At 39.0% G+C, this 26,682-nt stretch overlaps 1 protein-coding gene across 1 annotated transcript in view; it reads right to left on the bottom strand.

The window, feature by feature from the left end:
- Positions 1–26,682, bottom strand: part of LOC141541634 (protein zyg-11 homolog B) — a 66,145-nt gene that overhangs the window by 31,485 nt on the left and 7,978 nt on the right. Inside the window, exon 2 of the mRNA XM_074265916.1 lies at positions 3,991–4,156. Coding sequence (XP_074122017.1) covers positions 3,991–4,156 — 166 coding nt within the window. The remainder of the gene's footprint in view (positions 1–3,990; positions 4,157–26,682) is intronic.

A 26,682-nucleotide genomic window follows, 5' to 3' on the forward strand; every position in this document is an offset into this window, starting at 1 on the left:
GCTCTTTTCGTAGTGGCTAGAAACTAGAAGATGAATGGATGTCCATCAATTGGAGAATGGTTGGGTAAATTATGGTATATGAAGATTATGGAATATTATTGCTCTGTAAGAAATAACCAACAGGATGAAATACAGAGAGGCCTGGAGAGACTTACATCAACTGATGCTGAGTGAAACGAGCAGAACCAGAAGATCACTGTACACTTCAATACTGTATGAGGATGTATTCTGATGGAAGTGGATATCTTCAACATAAAGAAGATCCAACTCACTTCCAGTTGATCAATGATGGACAGAAACAACTACACCCAGAGAAGGAACACTGGGAATTGAATGTAATTCAATGTAAAAATTGAATGCACTATTGTCTATCTACCTAGGTTACTTACACCTTCGGAATCCAATACTTAACGTGCAACAAGAAAATTGGATTTACACACATATATTGTATTTAGGTTATACTGTAGCACATTTGATATGTATGGGATTGCCTGTCATCTAGGGGAGGGAGTAGAGGGAGGGAGGGGATAATTTGGAAAAATGAATACAAGGGATAATGTTATAAATTACTCATTCATATATACTGTCGAAAAAAATTTATAATTAAAAAAAAAAAAAAAAAAAAGGAGGCCACATGTGCGGCTATCTGACACTTATGGAGAAGCGGAAACACCAGGGAAAGAGAAATCATTAGAAGTTATCGATATTAGGAGACACCAAGAAGGGGAAAGGAGGAGGGGTATATCACGTAAATGCCAACCACTCCCTCCTTGCTCCTAGTCTCCACCCACTGACACTGTGCTCATGAGACCCAGATCAAATAGGACCGAATCCCAGGTCTTTCATTTATTAGCAGCCTGACTTGGGCCATCAGTTTATCTTGCAATTTATCCACTTCCTCATCTAGAAAATGGGCACAATAATATTTGCACTGCCCATCCCACCACTGGGTTACTTTGTAAACTGTGATTCAGTCATTTCCAGTCATGTCTAACTCTCGATAATGTCATTTGGGATGTGATTTGCCATTTCCTTCTCCATCCACTTTACAGATGAGGAAACTGAGGCAAACAGGGTTAAGTGGCTTTCCCAGGGCCACACTAAGTGTTTGAGGCCATATTTGAATTCAGGAAGATGAGTCTTCCTGGCTCTGGGACTGGCACTCTATCCACTGCACCATCTAGCTGTACCTTGCAAACTCTATGGCATCCTAGAAATATGACCTACTGCAATACATATAAATAACAGTAACAGGAAGCCTTTACACAGCACTTTCTATGAGTAAAGCACCGTGGCTAAGTTTTTTACAAACATTATCTGACTCTGATCCTCACAACAACCCTGGGAGGCAGGTACTGTTACCCCCAATTTACCACTGAGCAGTTAAGTGACTTGAGCAGGGTCACACAGTCATGAGGGATCTGAGACTCAGGTCTTCCTGACCCCAGCCCAGATATATTGGCATATTGGTTCACCTCACACAGCCTGGCCCACATACCTGCCATGGGCCTCCTCTTCCTCCCTCTCTGCCTCCCAAATTAGCATGCTGTTTCTCATCTCCAAAGAATGTAAGCTCCTTGGAAGAGATCGTTTTTTATTTTTGTCTTTACATCCTGAGTACAGTCCCTTGCCAAAGTAGATGCTGAGTGCTCAATAAGAAACTGCTAAATGGAACTTCTGAATCTTGCTGTCCAATACATTCCCCTGCCTTCCCTAGCCTTATGTTATCAGTAGATTTCACAATCATGCTACCTCCACCTTAATACTGAATAACACAGAATGAGACCCAGTGCTTAGAGGACCTCCTTCCAAGATGACATCAACTCATTAAAATCACTCTAGGGCCACAGTCATCCAATGAGTTCTGAATTCGTTTTTCAGCCCAATTTTTTCCATTAAAGAGACAAAAGACTCGGTCAGATGCTTGTAAAATATAAGACTATGTATGTCTACTGCATACCAATCCAGTTACACCGTCAAAAGAAGAAATGAAATTTGTCTGACATGACCTATTGCTTTAAAAAATTTTTTCAATAGTATTTTCTTTATTCAAATATATGCAAAGATATTTTTTTTCTCCAAAGATAGTTTTTAACATTCATTTTTTTGGGGAGGGGGAGTAATTATCAATTTATATATTTTTGGTAATAGCTCCCCATTTCCAAAATACATGCAAAAAAAGCCCTCAACATTCATCCCTGAAAAACTTCAAATCTCCTTCTTTTTCTTCTTCCTACTCCCCTCCCCCAGACAGCAAGCAATCCAATATGTTAACATTCATTGTTGCAAGACTTTGTGTTCCACATTTTTCTCCCCCCCCCCCCTTCCCTTTCCTCTCCCCTCCCTAAGACAACAAGTAATCTGATATAGGTTAAATATAACATGACCCATGTCTTCTTGATGAAGCCCTAATGGCCTTTATTGATCACTGCTCCCTTCCTTAGGGCTCACAAACAGTCCCTTCTGCACAAGAGCTTCTCTAATGCCTCACGTCTGATGTGGCGTTAACTGTAGAATCTTAAGGGCAGAACCAGCAAAGTGTCACCTCCGGCAGGAGCCATCAGACTTATGAAGCTTTGAGTACTCAAAAGAAGGTCCAATTCTACCTCGTAGTTCCCCCCTCTAGAAGTTACAGGAAAACAAGAAGCAAGAGCTGGCCAGGACCAGAAGGGTCAGTCTGGCCTAGGCCCATGCCCTTCATACCACTGAGTTCCCCAAACCAATCTCTGAAATGGAGTTTAAATTTTTTCCTTTTCCTTTTACTAACAATTGGAGGATCTGGGTTTTTCCTGGGGCAGCAATGGCATTCCCAGCTGCCACTATTTCTCCAAGATTGCTGACTGCAGCTTGACAAGGCCATCCACCAGTTCTTTCAAAATGTCAGCATGTGTTCTGTCTCGGCTCGGAGACCAACTTGCTGGGAGCAGTTAGACATTAGATCTAACTTAGGACTTAGAAGTGATTTGGGGGAAAGTCTGACTTCATAGTTTTAGTTTTAAAGATCAAAAGCAGGAGTTGGTTTTCTTCTAATCGTGTTCATTTTCCTCCTACTTTCCAAACATGGTATTTTGCACCAGACTTTTAGACATATTTCAAACCATGTGCAATGAAGAAGTTATTCCTGTCAAGGGAGCGGTAGTCAAACCAAAATTGGCAAGAGCCCTAGTCAATTTATGACTCAAATCACAAACTCTTGAGCTACAAAGCCGATTTGGGTCTTAACAGCTATGCAGTACAACCCAAACATGAACAGGAATTGTTCAAGAACAATTCACTCAGCCTCCCTCCTGAAGACCTCCAAGGAAGATGCCATTCCACTTGGGGGCTGCTCTCATTGTAAACAAGTTTCTCCTTACACATCAAGCAGAAATTGGCTTTCTAATTAATCCCAATTCTCACCTCTAAAGCCATATAGACAAAAATCCTTCACCCAAAAGCCAGCCCTTCACATTCCATACCCACCCCATTTTCTCTTCTCCAGAGTGAGCATCCCAAAGTCTCCACCCAACACTTATCTGACATGATGGTCAAGGTTTCTCCCCTCCCCAAGGCATGCGCCAATCTGTCAGCATCCTTCTAGTATCCAAACTGAATCCAGTATTATTATGGCCAGATAACACCCCAGACTATGCAGAAAGTGCTAGAAATGGCTCTTACTATGGGAATTCTTGAGCCCCCCGGATCACAGGCTCATAAGCTTAAAGGAAGGGGTCCCTCAGAAGATGTCTAGTCTAACCCCCCCCCCCCCCATACTTTACAGATGAGGAAACAGACATATGGAGGTTGTCCTGCCCAGAGCCACAGGTAGTAATGGACAGAAACAACCCAAGCCTCCTGACTCAAAATCTTACGCCCTTTCTATGCCACCATACTCACCGCCTTCTCCAATATTCCACCCAAACACACCAGTAGCTCTGACTGTGAGCCACAGAATTTCCCTGTGGCAACTTTAACTAGGAGCTGTGTGGGTGCGTTCGCCGCTTGTCTTACCGTGAAAAGCCATCGTCTGGAGAAGCCGATCGGCCACTTCTTGGGGGAACATGCCCGGTTCCTGCAGACACAGAGTTCCATCTTGTCTTTCCGAACAGAACTTCTCTAAGTGAGTGGTCAGGAAATTCAAGCAAATATCCAGTAAGGAAAAAGGAGATGCTTCCTCCTGTATATTCCATGAAAAACAAAAAATACAAACAAACAAGCAAAAATCAGCATCTGCATATATGTACAGTCCCACCTACACACATTCTGGGTAACTAAAGGAGAATGGAATCCAAGTAAAATAACCAAGACTGAACACTAACTTCCATTCATAACACAAGAAGGAGTAGTTGGAAATTTTAATTTCAAGAGAATCTTAACTTAGAAGAGCTGGAAGGGGGGGGTCTTAGAAATCACAGTTAGTGAAAAAGAACCTTAGAGAGAACCTAGTGTCATTTCAAAAACTGTTTTCAGCAAACCCTGATGCTCAACGACAGCAAAATGTTCCTTCTAAAAGATTCAGCATAACATGATGGTAATCTCAGACAATCCTGATACGAAAATAAGTTTACATTTTATTCTATTCTGCCCCATCTTTGTTCTATTCCATGCTTCCCAACATTCTGCACCAAGTTTTATGGGTCCCAGTTCTAAACATTTTATATTCAAATTCAACTAAGGGATGCTGAGTCCAGTCCCCTCATAGTTCATAATGGGGAGGGCCAGCGCTCTGTCTGTGGCCAAAGAGCCATCAGGACAGATCTAGGAAGCTCATCTCCATGCTCTCTGTTTCCATGGCATCTATGCTGGCTCTCTTCAATAAGATCAGCTCAGAACTGCTGACCCAACTTCAGACACACACGAGCTCTTGACTTGTCTCCCCATTGTTCGGTTTGACTTGAGATCCTAATAGTTTCCATTTCTGCAGCACTTTCAGGTAAAACAAAATGTTTCCCAATGAAGAAAGGTAACAGCATTGGTACCCAGCTTTGGTAGGAGAGGAGAGGCCCTTAGAGACAGGCTGAGGCTTCTTCCTGGAATGGAAGAGTCCTTGGACTCTTCCAGGCCAAGCCAGAAGCTCCCAGCTTTAGCTAGTCCCACTAAAGGCTTAAGGATGGGCTGTTTTAGCCGGAGGTTCCCAAGGACCAAACTGCCAACATTCCTCACCAGCCCAGTCACAGAAAGAAGAAATTTCTCAATCCCAGGAAGACAACCTATTAAAGTACAGCAGAATAATAATCTGAAGTCATGGACCCTGGAGGTACTGAAGCAAAATATTCTATTGTGGAGGAAAGGAAGACTCAGAAAAAGGAAGTGGCAAGCAGGCCTCCTGCCCCTCCTCAATCCAAGGCTCTTCAGCTAAACCATGAGGCCATGCTCCTGTCAGATGGCAAACCTAGGGGGACAGGGGGACAGACCAAGGTTTTGGTCAACCTTGGTAGCACTGTTAGTTGGCAGGCTCTGATTTAAATGACCCTACTTAGGAAAACAAAATTCTCCCCCCGCCAAGTCTCTGAAGCCAGGGGATCTCATCCCCAATTGTCAGTGCTCTTTCCCTACTCAAATGGCCATTGAAAGGCTTACCAATGTGTGTACCCATCTTCTAATGAAATGCATGGAAAACTAAAAATTTTTCAATAACAAATCCTTCCTAAGCCATGCACTGCCTCCTACACACCTGATTAATGAACTTTCACAGACATTTATCAATTCTTTTTTCTTTCTCCCCAACTATGCAGTAAATTCAGGTTTTATATTTACAAATATAAGCTTTGAGGTTGCAATTGTCTTTGTACCTATCTCCCTATAGTGCCAAAACTATAGTACCTTGCAAGAGGAAGCATTCAATAAGTATTGATTACATTTGAGTTTAAAACTTTTAAAATCTCCTAAAATGCACATTATCTGATTCCCAGTAAATGTTTCTTCTCCTTAAAATCACATCATGGAAAAAATAATAATAAAATAAAATCACACTGTGGAACTTTGCACCCACTTTGCATTTACTTCTCTGTGCTGATCCATATTATATTCCCTGAGTAGACTAACAAATCCTTGAGATAGGGAACTGCTTTGTCTTTGTATTTCTAGTCCTTGGCACACAGTTAGCACTTAATAAATGTTTGTGAAACTAAATTTTTCCTACATGACAATGCCTGACCAGTCTTGATCCTAGAAGACAGATGCCAAAACACACTTGTTCCTCTGGGTAAAGAGATGGAGGATTATGGGTACAGAATGCTTTACACACTGCCAAAAGACGTTTGGGTTCTGCTGAATCATTTTCTTTTCTTATATATGATAGTTCTGGTGGGGGAAGGTCTACCTTAGGGAAATGACTACCAAAAAACAAAACAAAACACCAAACACTATTAATAAAACTTTAAAAAACTAAATAAGCCATATATATATATATATATATATATATATGTATATATATATATTTATATAAACCCACTCTCAATAAAACTTCTAAAAACTAAATAAGCCACATATATATGTGTGTGTGTGTATGTATGTATTGCCTCTCATGTTTTCAAGACCTTTCAATAAATAAAGGAACTCCTATAGAACAGAATCTGATCTTTTATGTGGAATATAACATTTGACCTCCATAGGACAGGTATTCAAATAGTTCTGCTTGGCCCCAGGACAGAACAAGGGTGGAAGAAGAATTGCTTCCTAGCAATCAGAATTTTCCAAAAAGGGAGAGAGTGTAAGAGAGGGAAGGGGGATGGAAAAGAGAGAGAGAAGGAAAAGGAAGAATAGAGATAGAAATAGAGTCAGCCCTTCTTTAAACAAAAGCTGGATGTTGTACTTCCTTCACCTTTGTCTGGGAACAGTTTTTTATTTTTTAAAATAGTGTCTTATTTTTTCAATTCCAGGCAAAGATAGTTTTCAACATTCATCTTGGCAAAGCCTTGTGTTCCAAATTTTTCTCCCTCTCCCTTCCCAAGACAGCAAGCTATCCTATATAGGTTAAACATTTGCAATTCTTCTAAACATATTTCCATATTTGTCATGCTGTGCAAAAAAATCAGATCAAGAGAAAATACAAGGAACAAAAAAACCTAGCAAATGTTCAACAACAAAAAAGTGAACATACTATGCTTTGATCCACATTCAGTATCCATAATTCTCTTTTTGCAGATGACATTTTTGGAACTGCCCTGAATTACCTCATTGTTGAAAAGAGCCATGTCCAAGGGAGTGAGGGGAAGGAAGGGGAAATTTGGAACACAAGTTTTTGGGAGGATCAATGTTTAAAAATTATCCATACATATGTTTTGAAAATAAAAAACTTTCATTAAAAAAAAAAGAGCCACGTCCATCAGAATTGATCATCACATAGTCTTGCTGTTACTGTGTATAATGTTCTCATGATTCTGCTCACTCCATTCAGCATCTGTTCATATAAATCTCCATCTTCTAGTAATTTAGATTACATCAGACTATGCTCTGGCCCAGGGTATTCTCTATTCTTGTACTTTGTACACAAAAACAAAGCACCTATGGAAGAATAAAGCTGAAAAAGCTTCCCTTGTCTTGTCCCTTTCACTGTAGGATTATTACAAAGTTCAAAGGCTAATGGTCTGTAGAATGAACAAATAAGCTTTTCTTCAATTACTAAGCCTTCAGCCAACCTAAGATGCAGATGTTTTCCCCCCGACTGAAGGCATTAAATACTTTTTCTGGATGTGTGCTCCTTGAAATGTCATTTGTTTTACATATTAACCCAGGAGAGTTGGAAACTGATCATGATATTGCAAAGGCCTGAACAGAAGTCTATTCCCAACTCGGACCGCTGTCCCATGACAATCATTTATCTATCTAGACATACATTAGAATGTATTTGTTACCTAAGTGCCATATTCCAAAAAATTTACTATGGTTTGCTATAAAAATTTCTTTTAAAATCAGTTCACAGAATTCTTCCTATGTTTCTCTGAATTGTTTACATTTTTTTGATAGTACTATTCTATCATTCCTTTCATGTTCTATATTTGATATACTCGATGGATGGGCACCTGCACTGTTTACAATTCTGGCTATGAATATTTTGCCTTTTATGGGGCTTTTTTTCCCACTAACTATATTTTTTTTTTTTTTTTTGAAGATTTTTTTTTTTTTTTTTTTAATTTTTTATTTTATTTTATAATTATAACATTTTTTGACAGTACATATGCATGGGTAATTTTTTACAACATTATCCCTTGCACTTACTTCTATTCAGATTTTTTCCCTTCCTCCCCCAACCCCCTCCCCCTGATGGCAAGCAGTCTTATATATGTTAAATATATTACAGTATAATTTAGATACAATATATGTGTGTAGAACCGAATTTTTTGTTGCACAGGAAGAATTGGATTCAGAAGGTAAAAATAACAGTTTACATTCATTTCCCAGTCCTTTTCTGGATGTAGCTGGTTCTGTCCATCATTAATCAATTGGAATTGGATTAGCTCTTCTCTATGTTGAAGAAATCCACTTCCATCAGCATACATCCTCGTACAGTATCATTGTTGAAGTGTATAATGATCTTCTGGTTCTGCTCGTTTCACTCAGCATCAGTTGATGTAAGTCTCTCCAAGCCTCTCTGTATTTCTCCTGTTGGTCATTTCTTATAGAACAGTAATATTCCATAACATTCATATACCATAGTTTACCCAACCATTCTCCAATTGATGGACATCCATTCATCTTCCAGCTTCTAGCCACTATGAAAAGGGCTGCCACAAACATTTTGGCACATACAGGACCCTTTCCCTTCTCTAGTAGTTCCTTGGGGTATAAGCCCAGTAGTAGTATGGCTGGGTCAAAGGGTATGCACATTTTGATAACTTTTTGGGCATAATTCCAGATTGCTCTCCAGAATGGTTGGATTCTTTCACAACTCCACCAACAATGCATCAGTGTCCCAGTTTTCCCACAGCCCCTCCAACATTCATCGTTATTTGTTCCTGTCATTTTAGCCAATCTGACAGGTGTGTAATGATACCTCAGAGTTGTCTTAATTTGCATTTCTCTGATCAATAGTGATTTGGAACACTCTTTCATATGAGTGGAAATAGTTTTAATTTCATCATCTGAAAATTGTCTGTTCATATCCTTTGACCATTTATCAATTGGAGAATGGCTTGATTTCTTATAAATTAAAGTCAATTCTCTGTATATTTTGGAGATGAGGCCTTTATCAGAACCTTTAACTGTAAAAATTTTTTCCCAATTTGTTACTTCCCTTCTAATCTTGTTTGCATTAGTTTTGTTTGTGCAGAAACTTTTTAATTTGGTGTAATCAAAATGTTCTATTTTGTGATCAATAATGGTCTCTAGTTCTCCCTTGGACACAAACTCCTTCCTCCTCCACAAGTCTGAGAGGTAAACCATCCCATGTTCCTCCAATTTATTTATGATTTCGTTCTTTATGCCTAAATCTTGGACCCATTTTGATCTAATCTTAGTATGTGGTGTTAAATGTGGGTCCATGCCTAGTTTCTGCCATACTAATTTCCAGTTTTCCCAGCAGTTTTTGTCAAATAATGAATTCTTATCCCAAAATTGGGGATCTTTGGGTTTGTCAAAGATTAGATTGCTATTTTTATTCACTATCTTGTCCTGTGAACCTAACCTATGCCACTGATCAACTAGTCTATTTCTTAGCCAATACCAAATGGTTTTGGTGACTGTTGCTTTATAATATAGCTTTAAATCAGGTACACTTAGACCACCTTCCTCTGACTTTTTTTTCATTAGTTCCCTTGCAATTCTCGACCTTTTATTCTTCCATATGAATTTTGTTGTTATTTTTTCTAGGTCATTAAAATAGTTTCTTGGGAGTCTGATTGGTATAGCACTAAATAAATAGATTAGTTTGGGGAGTATTGTCATCTTTATTATATTCGCTCGGCCTATCCAAGAACATTGAATGTCTTTCCAATTATTTAAATCTGACTTTATTTTTGTGGCAAGTGTTTTGTAATTTTGCTCATATAATTCCTGACTCTCCTTTGGTAGATATATTCCCAAATATTTGATACTATCGACTGTTATTTTGAATGGAATTTCTCTTTGTATCTCTTGCTGTTGGATTGTGTTGGTAATGTATAAAAATCCTGAGGATTTATGTGGATTTATTTTGTATCCTGCGACTTTGCTAAAATTCTGAATTATTTCTAATAGCTTTTTAGCAGAGTCTTTTGGGTTCTCTAAGTATACCATCATGTCATCTGCAAAAAGTGACAATTTGATTTCTTCATTTCCTACTCTAATTCCTTGGATCTCTTTCTCGGCTCTTATTGCCAAGGCTAGAGTTTCTAGTACTATATTGAATAGTAATGGTGATAGTGGGCAACCTTGTTTCACTCCTGATCTTACAGGGAAAGGTTCTAGTTTATCACCATTACATATGATGTTTACTGAAGGTTTTAAATATATGCTCCTTATTATTTTAAGGAATAGTCCATTTATTCCTATACTCTCAAGCGTTTTTAGTAGGAATGGATGTTGGATTTTATCAAATGCCTTTTCTGCATCTATTGAGATGATCATATGGTTTTTATTAATTTGATTATTAATATGGTCAATTATACTAATAGTTTTCCTAATATTAAACCATCCCTGCATTCCTGGTATAAATCCCACTTGGTCATAGTGTATTATCCTGGGGATGATTTTCTGAAGTCTATTTGCTAATATCTTATTTAAGATTTTAGCATCAATATTCATTAAGGAAATTGGTCTATAGTTTTCTTTCTCAGTTTTCGATCTACCTGGTTTAGGTATCAGTACCATGTCTGTGTCATAGAAGGAATTTGGTAGGACTCCTTCAATCCCTATTTTTTCAAATAGTTTACATAGCATTGGAGTTAGTTGTTCTTTAAATGTTTGGTAGAATTCACCTGTAAATCCATCTGGTCCTGGGGACTTTTTCTTAGGAAGTTGGTTAATAGCTTGGTCTATTTCTTTTTCTGAGATGGGACTATTTAGACTACTTACTTCTTCCTCTGTTAATCTGGGCAAGCTATATTTTTGAAGGTATTCTTCCATTTCATTTAAGTTATCGAATTTATCGGCATAAAGTTGAGCAAAGTAGCTCCTAACTATTGTTCTAATTTCCTCTTCATTAGTGGTGAGTTCACCCTTTTCATTTTCAAGACTATCAATTTGCTTTTTCTCTTTCCTTTTTTTAATCAGGTTTACTAAGGGTTTGTCTATTTTGTTGGTTTTTTCATAAAACCAACTCTTAGTTTTATTAATTAATTCAATAGTTTTTTTACTTTCAATTTTATTAATCTCACCTTTTATTTTTTGAATTTCAAGTTTTGTGTTTGTCTGGGGGTTTTTAATTTGTTCCTTTTCTAGCAATTTTAGTTGTAAACCCAATTCGTTGGCCCTCTCTTTCTCTATTTTATGCAGGTAGGCCTGTAGAGATATAAAACTTCCCCTAATTACTGCTTTGGCTGTATCCCACACATTTTGGTATGATGTCTCATTATTGTCATTTTCTTGGGTGAAGTTATTAATTATGTCTATGATTTGCTGTTTTACCCAATCATTCTTTAGTATAAGATTATTTAGTTTCCAATTATTTTTTGGTCTATTTTCCCCTGGCTTTTTATTAAATGTTATTTTGATTGCATTATGGTCTGAAAAGGATGCATTTACTATTTCTGCCTTACTGCATTTGATTTTGAGGTTTTTATGCCCTAGTATATGATCAATTTTTGTATAGGTTCCATGAACTGCTGAGAAGAAAGTATATTCCTTTCTGTCTCCATTTAGCTTTCGCCAAAGATCTATCATATCAAACTTTTCTAGTATTCTATTTACCTCTTTGACTTCTTTCTTATTTATTTTGTGGTTTGATTTATCTAATTCTGAGAGTGCAAGGTTGAGATCTCCCGCTATTATAGTTTTGCTATCTATTTCCTCTTGCAGCTCTCTTAATTTCTCTTTTAAGAATTTAGATGCTGCACCACTTGGTGCATACATGTTTAATATTGATACTGCTTCACTATTGATGCTTCCCTTTAGCAGGATATAATGCCCTTCCTTATCTCTTTTAATTAGATCAATTTTTGTTTTTGCTTGATCTGAGATGAGGATGGCTACTCCTGCTTTTTTGGTTTTGCCTGAAGCATAATAGATTCTGCTCCACCCTTTTACTTTTAGTTTGAATGTCTCATCCTGTTTCAGGTGTGTTTCCTGTAAACAACATATAGTAGGATTCTGACTTTTAATCCAGTCTGCTAACTGCTTCCTCTTTATGAGGCAGTTTGCCCCATTCACATTTATGATTAGAAGGACTAATTCTATATTGCTTGCCATCCTATTAACCCCTGCTTATGCTTTTCCCCTTTCCTTCCCTTTTACCCTCCTATCCAGTATTAAACTGGTAAACACCACTTGCTTTTTACAGCCCTCCCTTTTTAGAATCCCTCCCCCACCTTAAAGATCCTCCCCTTATTTTACCCCTTTTCCTCGAAATTACTGTATTCCCTTCCCCTTAGCTTACTCCTTCCCTTTCACTTTTCAATGAAGTGGAAGAAGTTTCACCATAAATCGAATATGTCTATTGATACACGCTATGTTCATCTCCCTCCTTTCTTTCTCTCAGATATAATAGGTTACCTTTGCCTCTTCATGAGATGTAGTACCACCACTTTGTACTTTTTTATGATATAATCTCCTTTCCACCTCTATTTTCTAAGACAAATTGTACATATGTTCTTTACATATTTTTTTGACAAAAGTATAGTTCTCAAGATTTCTTTTTACCTTTTTTAGAAGTCTCTTGAGTTCTGTATTTGAAGATCAAACCTCTTATGTAGGTCTGGTTTTTTCATCAAAAATAGATGGAATTCATTTATTTCGTTAAATGTCCATCTTCTTCCCTGGAAAACGATGCTCATTCTTGCTGGGTAAGTTATTCTTGGCTGCATACCAAGTTCCTTAGCCTTTCGGAATATCATGTTCCAGGCCCTGCGTTCTTTTAATGTGGACGCTGCTAGATCCTGTGTTATCCTTATTGTGGATCCTCCATATCTGAATTGTTTTTTTCTAGCAGCTTCCAATATCTTTTCCTTTGTCTGATGGTTCTTGAACTTGGCCACTATATTTCTTGGCGTTTTGATTTTAGGGTCCCTTTCAGTAGGTGATCGATGAATTTTCTCAATGTCTATTTTACCCTCTGTTTCCAAAACGTCTGGGCAGTTCTCTTTGATAATTTCCTCGAAAATGGTGTCCAAGCTCTTTTTTTCCTCCCATTTTTCAGGGAGTCCGATTATTCTCAAATTGTCTCTCCTGGATCTGTTTTCCAGGTCTGTTGTCTTTCTGGTAAGGTACTTGACAGTCTTTTCAATTGTTTCATTTCTCTGGTTTTGCTTGACTCCCTCTTGGTTTCTCCTTGAGTCATTCATTTCTACTTGTTCCAGTCTAATTTTCAATGATGTATTTTCTTCACTCACTTTTTTTATATCTCTTTGTAATTGTCCAATTGAGTTTTTATCTTCTATGGAATTTTTTTCCATTTTATCCATTTTATTTATTAGAGAGCTGATTTCTTTTTCCAGCTCACTAATCCTGTTTTCCTTGGAGTTGTTTACCTTTTCCAGCTCACTAATCCTGTTTTCCTTGGAGTTGTTTACCTTTTCCAGCTCACTAATCCTGTTTTCCTTGGAGTTGTTTACCTTTTCCAGCTCACTAATCTTGTTTCTCAATGATTTGATTTCTTTATCCATTCTGTCTTTGAATGCATGGGATGACTTCTCCAGGCTCTCTTGCCAAGCTTCCCTTTCCTTTTCCCATTTCTCTTCCAGCTCTCTTGTGAGAGCCTTTTTTATTTCCTCTATGAGGTTCTTTTGTATTGAGGAGCAGCTTATATCCCTCCCAGGGGATACATCTGGGGACATTCTGTTCCTAGTCTCCTCAGCATTTGAAGTCTGCTCCCTCTCCACACAGAAGCTGTCAATGGTTAGAGCCCTTTTGAATTTTTTATTCATTTTGTCAGAATCAAAGAAAACAAACTGACAAGAGAAGCAATTGGTCTGTTTTGCGGGGGATAGGGCTGGATGTTATTAATGGGCTTCCTCTACAGACTGGGGATAGGGCAGCAGAGAGCCACTAACAGAACAGCAATGACTGTACTGAGTCTGCGCTCTGAGGCTCCGAGAACGCACCGAGTCAGTCCAGGTGGGGGTTGGGGGTGGCCGGGCTCTGAGAGACGCTGGCTTTCTGGGGTTTTAATCTTCACCTCCGGTGTTTACACCCTCTCCGCGGCTCCTGGCTTGCTGCCAAGACGGAGCATCCACACTGGGGCAAAAGCCCTTTCGCAGAAACTGCAGAGATCACACCCCTCCCCCTCCGGTCTGAGCTGTGTGAGCTGCCTGTCTTGCTCTGGCTGTCTGCCCTCAGTCTGCGCCCAGTCTGATTGACCCTCCCCCGAACAAACACAGACCTTTTCTGGTGACTTTCAAGGATGTCTTCTCTTGGTGATAATTTGTGGATTTCTTTCTGGGTCAAGCATTAAGTCAGAGGCTTGTCATGAAGTAAGTTCTGAGAGAAAGCGAGGAGCTCAAGCAGCTGTCTGCCTCCACGCCGCCATCTTAGCCGGAAGTCCCCACTAACTATATTTTAATGGATGGTTTTAATGGATGGATGGCCAATAATTACAATGTGAGTGCCTACTTTTGCTCAAGACAAAATGTGAGCATCCTGAGGTGCCTTTATTTAAAAACGAATATCTGGCTTCATGAGGCTACAATTCTAAGGGCAGGGAGAAAAAAATAGAGCAGATAGACAAAGAAGGGACAAGGATTCTTGAGCTTAGACTTGACGAAAGACTAACAGAGTAAGGAAAGTGAGAGCATTCCTGATATGGTATAAAAGAAAGCCTGTGCATACAGATATGGGATGTAGAAGATTCATGTAGAACAATACATAGGCCAGTTTGGACTGAAAATTTGGACCAGGACAAGAAGGGAAAGAAAATCAAGAAGGAGAGAAAGAAGTCCAAGTTAGGAGTGAGCAAAAGTGAGAAAAAAAAGAAAAGAAAGGCTGGAATCCAATTACAGATTTCTTGAAAGTCAGGTGACATTTGGGTTAATTAGAAATCACAATGACAGGTTCAGAAACTCACTAATAGTGTTTTAGTCTTAAAAAAAAAGAAAGAACTCTAGGTTTCTGAATAGGGAGTTACTTGTACATTAGGATGATTATTTATGCAGCAGAAGATGGACTTTACAGAAGCAGAAAGACCAGTTAAAGACAGCTCAGACCATCGGATATGAAGTCAGACACCCTGCCCTTTACTTCCCATGGAATAAATCCCTAAGCCCTTTAAGATTTCAAGGAGAACAGAGTATATTAAATGAACTTATGATTTCCTTCAGAGATACTATGAAACAAGTAGATAATCACAACAGTCAAGCACCCAAAATAGAAGGGTAATCATATATATGGGCAAGACCTGGGGTGGGCAAGACTTAGCAACTGCCCGGATGGAGAGAGGGGCTATAAGTAAGAAAATAGAGCCAATCTAAAGTGATTCTGCCTAACTGGGAAAATGGATACCATCAATAGGAATAAGGAAGCCAGAAGAAGGGGAAAATTTAGACCAACATGACAAATTCCATTTTGGATGTACTGAATTTAAAGCATTAGGGAACACTGAGCAGAAATTGAGGCTCAGGGGAGAAGTGGAGGCTAGACATAGATTTGAGTCATAGGCATAGAGATAATCATGGAAATTGAGAAAGTAGCTTGAGAGAGGGCCAAGGACAGAGCCTTGGGGAACCAAAACTTAGCAAAACAGAACAGAATGATGAGAACCAACAGAGCAGAGACCCCAACCAGCCAGCTGCCAAGATTTGTCAACTCCACCTCTCCACAACTGCTTTCCAGCCGGCCCTCATCACCTCTGGCTCAAGTCTCCTCCCAATCCAGTGCATCTTCTACACGGCTGCCAAAATTATTTTCCTTCAATGTAGGTCTGACCATATCACTCCCTTGGTCAAGAAGCCGGCAATGGCTCCCCAAAATAGCAACTTCTCTATCTGGCATATGTTTGCATAATCTGGCTCTGCCTTTCCTTTTCAAACTGCCTTCAACTGGAGTCTAAAATCAGGAAGATTTAAGTTCAATTCTGACCTCAGATACATACTAGCTATGTGATCCCAGGCAGATCACTTAACTTAATGTCTGCCTCAGTTTCTTAACTGTAAAATGGGAACAATAGCACATACCTACTCCAGGGTTGTGAAAAATCAATGTGATAATTATTTTTTTTTAACAATGCTTTAACAATAAATGTCAAGTAAAAGCTTTTTTTTTTTTTTAATAAGATGGATGCTATACTTAATCAAAAACAGTTACATTCCCACAATTTGAAATGTTTTCATAATGTTTGCAACATAGCAGCAACATTTTGAACACTTTAATGCATAGAAATCCATCGACAATTACCAAGCTGTTATTCTTACTGACCTTTTCCTTCTCCACAAACACTTCTCAAAACTCATTGTCTTTGGAGACCCTTTCAAGCCACTAGCTAATGCCTCTTTCCCAAACTTTCCCCTTAGTCCTTGTGTATATCTCTATTCTATTATCCAGTCCCAATTAATTTAGCTGATGGGGAGGGTCATTTGGGACCTTACCGAGAGTTCATCTCATCCATCTTGTTCCTTTTACAGATGAGGAAACTGAGTCCCAAAGAGTCTTAAAAGACTTTGTCGGGAGCAGCTAGGTAGCGCAGTGGATAGAGCACCAGCCTTGAATTCAGGAGGACCTGAGTTCAAATCTTGTCTCAGACACTTAACACTTCCTAGCTGTGTGACCCTGGGCAAGTCACTTAACCCCAGCCTCAGGGGGGAAAAAAAAAGACAAGAACACACAGATTGCAAACAATGGAGTTGGGATTCAAATTCAAGTCTTTTCTTTCAAACCAATTCTCTTTACATATGTGATAATTATTTGTAAAGCGTTTAGCACAGTGCCTAGGCACATAGTAGGTACTACATAAGTGCTATTCCTTCCTCATTCTCTTCCTTTCTTGTATTTTCAGTCCCAACTGGCCTGTTTACTGTTCTATATGAATTTTCTACATCCCACATCTGTGCTTTTGCATAGACTTTCTTTTATACATCAGGAATGGTTTCACTTTTCTTACTTTAGTTAGTATTCCTTGCTTCCCTTCAAGTCTAAGCTCAAGAATCCTTTCCCTTCCTAATTCCCTCACTTGCTAGTGCTCCTCCAAAAAATTCAGTATAATTATTTTGTATGGCTCCTGTGTTTACAAACATGTGCACAAGCTGTCGTCAAGGCTATCTCGCACAATGATTAACTGAAAAAACAAGGAACCAAGCAGGAGAAAAACCAGAGAAATTGACATTTCAGAAGTGAAAGGAAGAGAGTAAAAATGAGAGAGATGATGTTGCTGAAAGTTCAAGGAGATAAGATTCTCAAAATCCTGACGTCAAGTCCAATGTCTCCTCTTTTACACTACTCACTATGAGGGGTTTCTTTTCTTTGAAAAGGCCAAAATTGGGGAGCCAAGATAGCAGGGAGAAGATAGGAAGTTGCCTGAGTTCCCCCCAATTTCCCTCAGAAACAACATTAAATCCAGCCTCTAAACAGATTCTGGAGCAACAGAACTTATAAAAAGTTAAGAGTTTTCTACCTTAAGATAGAAACTTAAAAGTTCTTCAGGTCTATTTTACTTTAATAAAAGGGGAATGCAGCCCAGCACAGATCAACAACTAAGACCACTGAATCCTGCCTCAGCAAGCCAGTGGCACAGCAAGCCAATGGTAGAACCTCCAGTCCCAGAAACCAGGAAATAACAAGCCAAACTACCCTAGGGCAGTGAGCAACTCACCAGCACCGGAGGTCCCAGGGCTGAAAGCCAGTGGCCAGGCCCCTGATCCTCAGCACACAAAACCTGGCATAGTGCTCCTGTGTAATTTGGGCAGAGCTCAAATGAAAAACCATGAAACAGACAAAAAAAAAAAAAAAAAAAAAAAAAAAAAGGTAAAAAAAAACACCATAGAAAGTTACTATGAAGACAAAAGGCTTACATGGAAATCTCAAAATTGGATATGAATTGGTCTCAAAATCAAAAAGCCTTTTTGGAAGAACTCAAAAAGAATTTTAAAGTCAAATAAGAGAGGTAAAAGAAAAACTAGGAAGAGAAATGAGATATTTGCAAGAAAGAATCAACAGCTTGGAAAAGGAAAAACAAAACTTGAAGAAAACAATTCCTTAAAAAATGGATTTGGCCAAATGGAAAAGGAGTTACAAAAGCTAACTGAAGAAAAATCATTCCTTAAAAATTAAAACTGGTCCAATAGACTTGGGGTAGAAAATATCATCCACACTCAGGGAGGACTATTGTCAGAATGTAGATTGGAGCATAGTATTTTCACCTTTTTAAATTTGCTTTTTCTTTCTCGTATTTTTTTCCTTTTTCGTTTGATTTTTCTTGCACAACATGACAAATGTGAAAATGTTTAAAAGGACTGCACATGTTTAATCTATATTGGATTACTTGCTGTCGTGGAGAGTTGGAGGATAAAGGAGGGAGGGAGAAAAATTTGGAACACAAAGTCCAAAAATGAATGTTGAAAACTATCTTTATATGTATTTGGAAAAATAAAATACTAATTAGAAATAAAATAAAGACAAAAAAAATTAGAATCAAACAAAGTAGAGGCTAATGTTAAGAATCTGTCAAAATTAAAAGAAGGAAATGCAAAAATTTTTATTGGAAAAACAACCAACCTGGAAAATAGATCCAGAAAGTTATAGGAGAAGGAAGGAAGGAAGGAAGGAAGGAAGGAAAGGAAGGAAGGAAGGAAGGAAGGAAAGGAAGGAAAGGAAGGAAAGGAAGGAAAGGAAGGAAAGGAAGGAAAGGAAGGAAAGGAAGGAAAGGAAGGAAAGGAAGGAAAGGAAGGAAAGGAAGGAAAGGAAGGAAAGGAAGGAAAGGAAGGAAAGGAAGGAAAGGAAGGAAAGGAAGGAAGGAAGGAAGGAAGGAAGGAAGGAAGGAAGGAAGGAAGGAAGGAAGGAAGGAAGGAAGGAAGGAAGGAAGGAAGGAAGGAAGGAAGGAAGGAAGGAAGGAAGGAAGGAAGGAAGGAAGGAAGGAAGGAAGGAAGGAAGGAAGGAAGGAAGGAAGGAAGGAAGGAAGGAAGGAAGGAAGGAAGGAAGGAAGGAAGGAAGGAAGGAAGGAAGGAAGGAAGGAAGGAAGGAAGGAAGGAAGGAAGGAAGGAAGGAAGGAAGGAAGGAAGGAAGGAAAGATAGCCCGTATAGCTTATTTCAAGAAATTATCAAAGAAAACTGCCTTGATATCCTAGAACTAGAGTAAAATAGTCATTGAAAGAATCCTCCAATTATTTCCTAAAAGAGATCCCAAAATGAAAACTCCATGGAATATTGCAGCCAAATTCCAGAATTATCAGATCAAGGGCAAAATTCTGCAAGCAGTGAAAAAGAAGCAATTCAAACATCCAAAGAGCCGGTCAGAATTACACAGGATTTAGCAGCTTCTACATCAAAGGAATAGAGGACCTGGGGAAGATGATAACTGCAATTCCTGAGAACTGTATCTTTATTAGGGCAGTTAGAAAAGGTGTTCAGAGTATGTGGGTATAAACTTTGAAATGACGATATAAAGGGGAAATTAAGAGGTGGAAAGAGGAAAATGAAGCAAATTACAACCCATGAAAAAACACAAGACCTATTACACAGGGAAAGAAGGGAGTTGGGGATGAGCATAGTTCAAACGTTATTCTCACTGGATTTTGCTGAGAGAATAACAAACATAGACATTTATCTTACCTAATAGAGAATGAAAGAAAAGAAGGGGAAAGAAGAAACGGATGGATAAAAGGAGAGAAGAAGTAGTGAAAGGGGGTGGGGGAGTTTGTGATAAAAGGGAGGGTAAATTAAGGAAGGTGGTGGTCAGAAGCAAAACTCTGGTTAGGAGGAACTGGGTGAAAAGAGAAAAGTGTAAACAGGGCAAAAAAATAGGATGGAAGAAGATACAATTGGTAAAATCATAACATGTTGAATAAGATGAATTCTCCCATAAAATGGAAGCAGATAAAATAGATTAAAAACCAGAAAAAACCAAATCTGTCTTCTTTCTTTGCTCTTTCCAGTCTCCTCCAGAAAACTGCCCCCCCCCTCTCAACTTCAGTGGAGATCTCCCTCTTTACTGATTCCTTCTTTGTTACCTTCACATGTGCCCTAGTCTCCTCATCTGAAAATAAGCCTTTACTTGCCTCTTCTGTATCTTCAAGCTACTGTCCTTTCACAGGAGGTCAAATATTTAATGGCTCCTCCTCAGCTGCCTCTGACAGATTTTCCACCTTGTTATGCCCATTAATGGGAAGTATCTATCTCACAACTCCAAGCCCTCTTCTCTTTACACTCTGAGAAAGAATATGTTCAAATATCATCTTTATGCAGAGGACTACCACACATACATGAAACAAGCATCCATCCAGTCTTATTCTCAACATCCTTTAGCCTCAAGCACAAAACAACTACTGGCCACAGATATATCTTGGAAGAATTTCAAACTCAAACTCATTCTCTTTCCCCCAAAATCCATCGTCCTCTTGTGTTCTTCCCTATTTGTCACCCAAGTTTGTGACCCAGTCTGATTCTCTCTCTACAACTTTCCCTCTTTCCACTCACCTGGGAGCCACCAATGTTCGATAATGATCATGGCAAGTGCTCTGCTCTCAGATCCTCTAGCTTTCTTTAAAACTCAGCTCAAACATCTCTTACATAAGATCCTTACTTGTCTCTAACATAAAACCTATTCTGATAAAATCATCTTGTGTATACTTATGTATGTACATAGTATCACAAGATTAAAGAATTAGAATCCAATCCTTTCATTTTATAACTGAGGACAGACCGTAAATTCATTGCACTCAAGGATTCTTATTTTTTTCTGTATCTCTGAGGCCTGAAAAGAAGTCACTTAATTTGGCAGTTAAGGTGATACAAATGATTAAAAAACTCCTGGAAACTTCAAATTCTTTGATAATCAAAAACATGCAAATTTATCTGTAAGGCCATAGACAAAAAGGCACACTGCTAGTGGTGCTATGAATTGGTGTAATCTTTTTGAAGAATAATGTGGCAAGATAAGGGAAAAGGAAGCATTTCTCTAACACCTACTATGTCTTAGGTATTGTATTAAGCTCTTGACAAATATTCTTTCATTTAATATACACTCAACTATAATGTTGCTCATATCCTTTGACCTAGTGATCCTGATATTAGGACTTAAAGGGACTTTAATTACTTAAAGGGAAAAAATAAGATATCACTGTACAAAACCACAGTGTTCTTAGCACTAGAAACAACTTCAGTTAGTCTCAGTAAAGCTGAATAAACAGTGAGTAGGCAGTGTAGATTACTTTTTGAACGGCTATGTGCCTAAACAGGTAGAACTCCATGTGGAGAGAGTTAGGTAATAATCTGGCCAACAACACAAGCTAGCTTTGTGACCCTGAGGCAAAATCCTTAAATTCTATAGGAGCCTCAAACTCCTCTAGCTATAAAAGAGGAAAAGTTTGTAGGGTGACTAGAGGGCAGAATGAAATAATGTGTATAAAACACTCAATAAATGAGCTATCCCTTTTTTTCTAAATTAATCTGAATAAGGAAAAATATAGGTCAACAGTTTGGCATAATGGTGGAGAAGGGACAGCAGGTAAGAATGGGAGGGAAGAATCTAAGCCCATTTATAGAAAAAGAGCCATTACATACTAAAAACTGAAGAGAAAGGGTGCGGGAAGAATGACTGATGGTGCAAATTTCTGAGGAATAGAAAGGGCCTTTGGAAATGTTGAGGTGGACAATCTAGTTTTGGCAAGGAAGAGGACATCGCCCGCCTCGTACCTCGGTATCTTCTGAGACTGAAGCAGCAGCAGCAGCATCACAGTTGTGTGCTAAGCACTAAGAAAGATAAGACATGTTTAGAAAGGATTTTCCACATGTGCTCTCATTTGTCCCTCACAACAATCCTTTGAGATAGAAAAGGATGAAAAAGGATTTAAGGGAGAAGACTAAACATCAGAGTAAAGTTGATGTGATGTCAACTGCTGACAGAAACTCAGAGGATAAGTTTGAGTCTAGAGATGGGATTTAGAAAAATGAGAAGTTGGGGAAAGCAGGAGAGTCAACCAGAGACTAATAAAGGATATGGAAAAATGAATACATTGGATCAGCCATCCAGCAGCAAAAAGGAGAACTCAAATGACCACTATCACAATAGGTACCATGAGGCTGACAGACTCCTGGATAATTTCTACAAAGGATCCATATTTTAAATAAACAGCATTTTATAGTTACCTATTTTGACTGCCAAATTATTTTAAGTCGAACATAATCCTAATTAATCAGTCTATCATTTTAAAAAGGAAAAGGAAAGGAAACAGAGTGAGCTGGGGGAGAATAATTAGAGGCCTGACCTGTGAGGAGCCCTTCACCTCCAACACAAGCCAAGACCTTCTGAGGGGCCTCAGTAAAGTTCTATCTCTAGGGGGGCCTTCTAGCTCTGACAACCTGTGAATCTTGCCCTTTAATGGGTCCCATAAATGGTCAGTGGTCAGACAGCATTTCTAAGAGCATTCTCCTACTTCTCACCCATAGCCTAAGTCAATTTCCCCAGCTATAAAATGGGCAAAAGACCACTTGTACTATGCAATTTGTAAACCTGAGAATAGTACAAAAAAGTGAATTATAATTTCTGCTTAACTTTTATCTCCCCTAAAAGAATATAAATGTAAAGTATTATACTTGGAAACAGGGAGAAAAAAAATTCAATATAAGATGGGTATGCAACGATCAGATATCAATTTGTCTGAAGATGACCTAGGGGGTCTTACTAAATTACAATTTCAAGATGAATCAAGAGGGCAATGTGACAGTCAAAAAATCTGATGGACTGTTTATATTAAGGACATAACTTCTAGGAAGAACATAATGATAGTCCCTGTAATCAGACTCCATGCAGATTATTGTGTTCAAGTCTGGACGTTCCATTTTCACAAAGACCTCAACAAACCAGAAAATGTCCATTTGGAGAGCAATCAAGCTAATAAAGGGCCTTATGTTTGTTAGATGAGGAGCAACTTAACATTTAAGTAAGGTAACCCAGGAAGACGGGTGGAGTTGGGGGGCGGGGCTGGAGATAAGATGAGTGTTATCTTCAAGTAGGGATTCTCAGGTGGGAAAGAGATTCAATTTGTTGGATGTGGCCAAAAAAGGCAGGAGCAGGAGTGATGGGGTGATTCATTCAGATTTTGACTGGAAATCGGGAGAGTTGCCCAAGTGTTATGGAGGGCCTGCCTCAGGAGATGATGGTTTCCCTATTTGGAAATATTCAAAGCAGAGCCTCAATGAGTACTTGGCAGGTAGCTTATATCGGGGATTCCTTTGGTATAGGATAGCCACTGAGGTCCCTTCCAAAACTCCATTTCTGGTTTTCCGTGATGCTTTGCAAGGTATTCAATCTTTGTCCAGCACAGGCCCTTGCATAAGGGAGGTGTTCTCCAGAAGTCCTTCCACAGACTACTAGTTTGCTAGTCTAATAAGTCTTTCAATGGCCTTTCCCTTCTTCCACAAATAATCTTAAACTCTGTCCCCCAAACTAAGCTATGCTTATTTTTCAGTCACTCCTGGTCCCTCCCCTGTGTTTTATCTCTCTTTAATTGTCTCTTAAGGGTAGCTTCACCATGTCCTCAGTCTGGGTCACTTCTCCAAGGAACGAGGCGGGGCAGAGAAGCTGTCAGGGATGTGGTAAAAGCAATTTATATTTCAGGTAAGGGATGTACCAAATGAGCTTAATAACGGAAGCATTTTATCAAATGTTAAGTATTAATATATGTGAACTCTTATTGTAAAAGGGAACCTGGGAGATGAAGATGCCAACTGGAGATGTTGCTCAGTTATGATAATCTTTTCCTGCTAAGGATCTACTTAAGTTTTCACTGGAAATAATTACTCTCTCATATTTTATAAGGAAACTGAGATTTAGAGGCAGGGATTCCTAAAGGAGGTTGGGGGGAGGGGTTGTGCGCAGCAGCAAGCCACTTAAGGAGAAACAGTAATAGTAGTCGTTATAGTAATAGCTTACCTTTCCATAACTCTGTAAAGTATACACAGTATTTGGCAACAATCCTGAGGCAAGTGGTATTATCTCTATTTTACAGATGATTACAGCTCAGGCCCAGATGGGGTAGAAACAGAGCTTAGGGTTTCCCTAGAGCAGCCTCCCTCAATCCTGATTTCAAATAGTTTTCTTTCCATTATACGCCTGATCTTTTCCCTTCTTTCAAAGAAACATTTTCCCAGCATCTAAAACCTGGTCTTCTCAGTCTCTATAAATCATGAGACACTAAGCTTTGGAAACCACCTTATGAGTCCATCTACTTTAACCCTTTCATTCCACAGATGGGGGAAATGACTCGCCCAATTCCACACAGCTTCACTGGAGTCCAGGCCCCACCATAATTGTTAAACATCAGAGTGTCTCGGAGGAAATCTCACAGGTAAGTAGCATGTAACACATTAAGCATTTATAACATGCATGTCAATGTATGTCTAGAGCCATTCAACTGGAAGCTCCTTGAGAACGGGGCCTTGTCTTTCACAGTTCTGATGCCCCAGAGCGTACACAGTACCTGGACACAGTAGGCATGTTAAAAGTGTTTGCTGACTATATTACTTTCACATGAGCCCTGTGCCTCAGAGGTCATTTCGATGCTTCATGCCAAAAACATTGCTATTTCTGGCTCAGAGGGGAAGACACTTTTTGCCACAGAGCACTGGGGACATTATGTGATTCCAGTTGCTGTGTAGCTCAAGCTAGATCGCTGCCAACAGCCAGGTGCACGAATCCAGGGAAAAGGACATTTCTAGGGAGACCTCAGACACAGCCTTGATACCCTCACTCAGATCATCCTGCAGGAACACCCCTGGGAAAAGCTCTGGAGATAAAAATGTACCCTCCTCCCCTTGTCTGTGTGAAGGTGACCTGCACTGTGTGGGTGAGAGCACTGGGGGGGAAGGAGGGAGGAATTGGATTCCCAATCTGGCCAGAATACTTAGTGGCTGTGTCTCAGGATCTCAGATTCTTCTTCTGTAAATGGGGACGGATGATATTCCCACTAACTCACAGGGATATTGTGAAGAATGACTTGTAACCCTTCCGATGCTACAGAACAGAAAGCTAGGAATAGGGAGATTAGATTACTAGGGTATTAAAAGAGGCAGCTTGAGGCTTGTTTCAGAAAGGCGTGGAGAGACTTCCATAAACTGATGCTGAATAAAAGGAGCAGAACCGAGAGAACATTGTTCATAGCAACAAGAAGACTGTGTGACGATCAACTCTGATAAATGTTGTTCTTTTCAACATTGAGATGATTTGAGGCAATTCCAATGGTCTTGTAATGGAAAGAGCCATCTTCATCCAAAGAGAGAATTGTAGGGACTGAGGGTGGATCACAACATAATATTTTCACCTTTGTTGTTGTTGGTTTGCTGAGTTTTTTTTTTTTTTCCTTTCTCATTCTCCCCTCCCCCTTTTGATCTGATTTTTCTTGTATAATTTTTCTTATACATGTGGAAATATGTCTAGAAGAATTGCACATATATAACCTATATTGGATTACTTGATGTCTAGGGAAGGGGGCAAGTGGGAAATGTGGAGGGAGAAAAATTTGGAACACAGAGTGGATGTTGAAAATTATCTTTGCAAGTATTTGGGGAAAAAAAAAATATATATATATTTAAATGAAGTTAACTCTATACTAAAAAAAAAAAGGGGGGGGCGGGGAGGGAGGGTTAGTAACTTGGAGTCTGGAATACTTGGATTCAGACCTCATCTGTCCCATTTGATCCATCTGATTCTGGGTAAATCTTTTATCCCTTTGGCAACCCAGGTATCTCTTAAATTGACCAAATGATGTTTTGCTATGATTTGATAGAAGGGTCCTCCTCCCAAGCTCCCTACCCCAACAAAATCACAGATAGACTATTTCTATTTTTTTTTTTAAAGGCTGGGCCAGATGGGATAAAGAACCCCCCAAGTTTCACCACATGGGGTTAGAAAACAGGGTTACCAAGATAGAAGCTGACTGACTACCGTGTTCAAGGAGATGCCAAGTGACAATTTTTGCTAGGAAAAAAAAAGACCTCCTTAGGGACAAAGATCTTCCATACAGAGGAAAGGAGGCTTTGGTTTCAAGTGAAAGCATTGTGAAGAATTCTGAGGCCCTCTGCACTTCTAAAGCCATTAATCCTAATGGACATTACATCTTTTAAAACCTGCCAAGGATCGAGTTCATTTTCTCTCTGGAAGCTGCTTTGTGACCTGTGTATATTTATAGTGCCTACACTCTCAAAGCAGGCAGGCTCTCAAATGTTAGAATCTACAAGGGTTGGAAAACCTAGGCTACTCATTTTAATTAATTATCCAGAAAAGAGTTGGTTTGTGGATAAGCCGATATTTTTATTATTTGTAAAAAATAAGTTGCTTATGAGCAATATGATGATACATCAGACCTAAAGAATAACTGAGTCCATCTCTTCTACTGCTCTAATTTATCTCTACTTAGAAAGAGGCAGCTTGATATTTATCAAGTGCTCAGTCTATATATAAGCTCTAAAGTCTAGACCTTTGACCCTTTTATT

The sequence above is a fragment of the Sminthopsis crassicaudata genome, chromosome 4 (assembly GCF_048593235.1).
Source record: "Sminthopsis crassicaudata isolate SCR6 chromosome 4, ASM4859323v1, whole genome shotgun sequence".
In the NCBI taxonomy this organism is placed as follows: domain Eukaryota; kingdom Metazoa; phylum Chordata; class Mammalia; order Dasyuromorphia; family Dasyuridae; genus Sminthopsis; species Sminthopsis crassicaudata.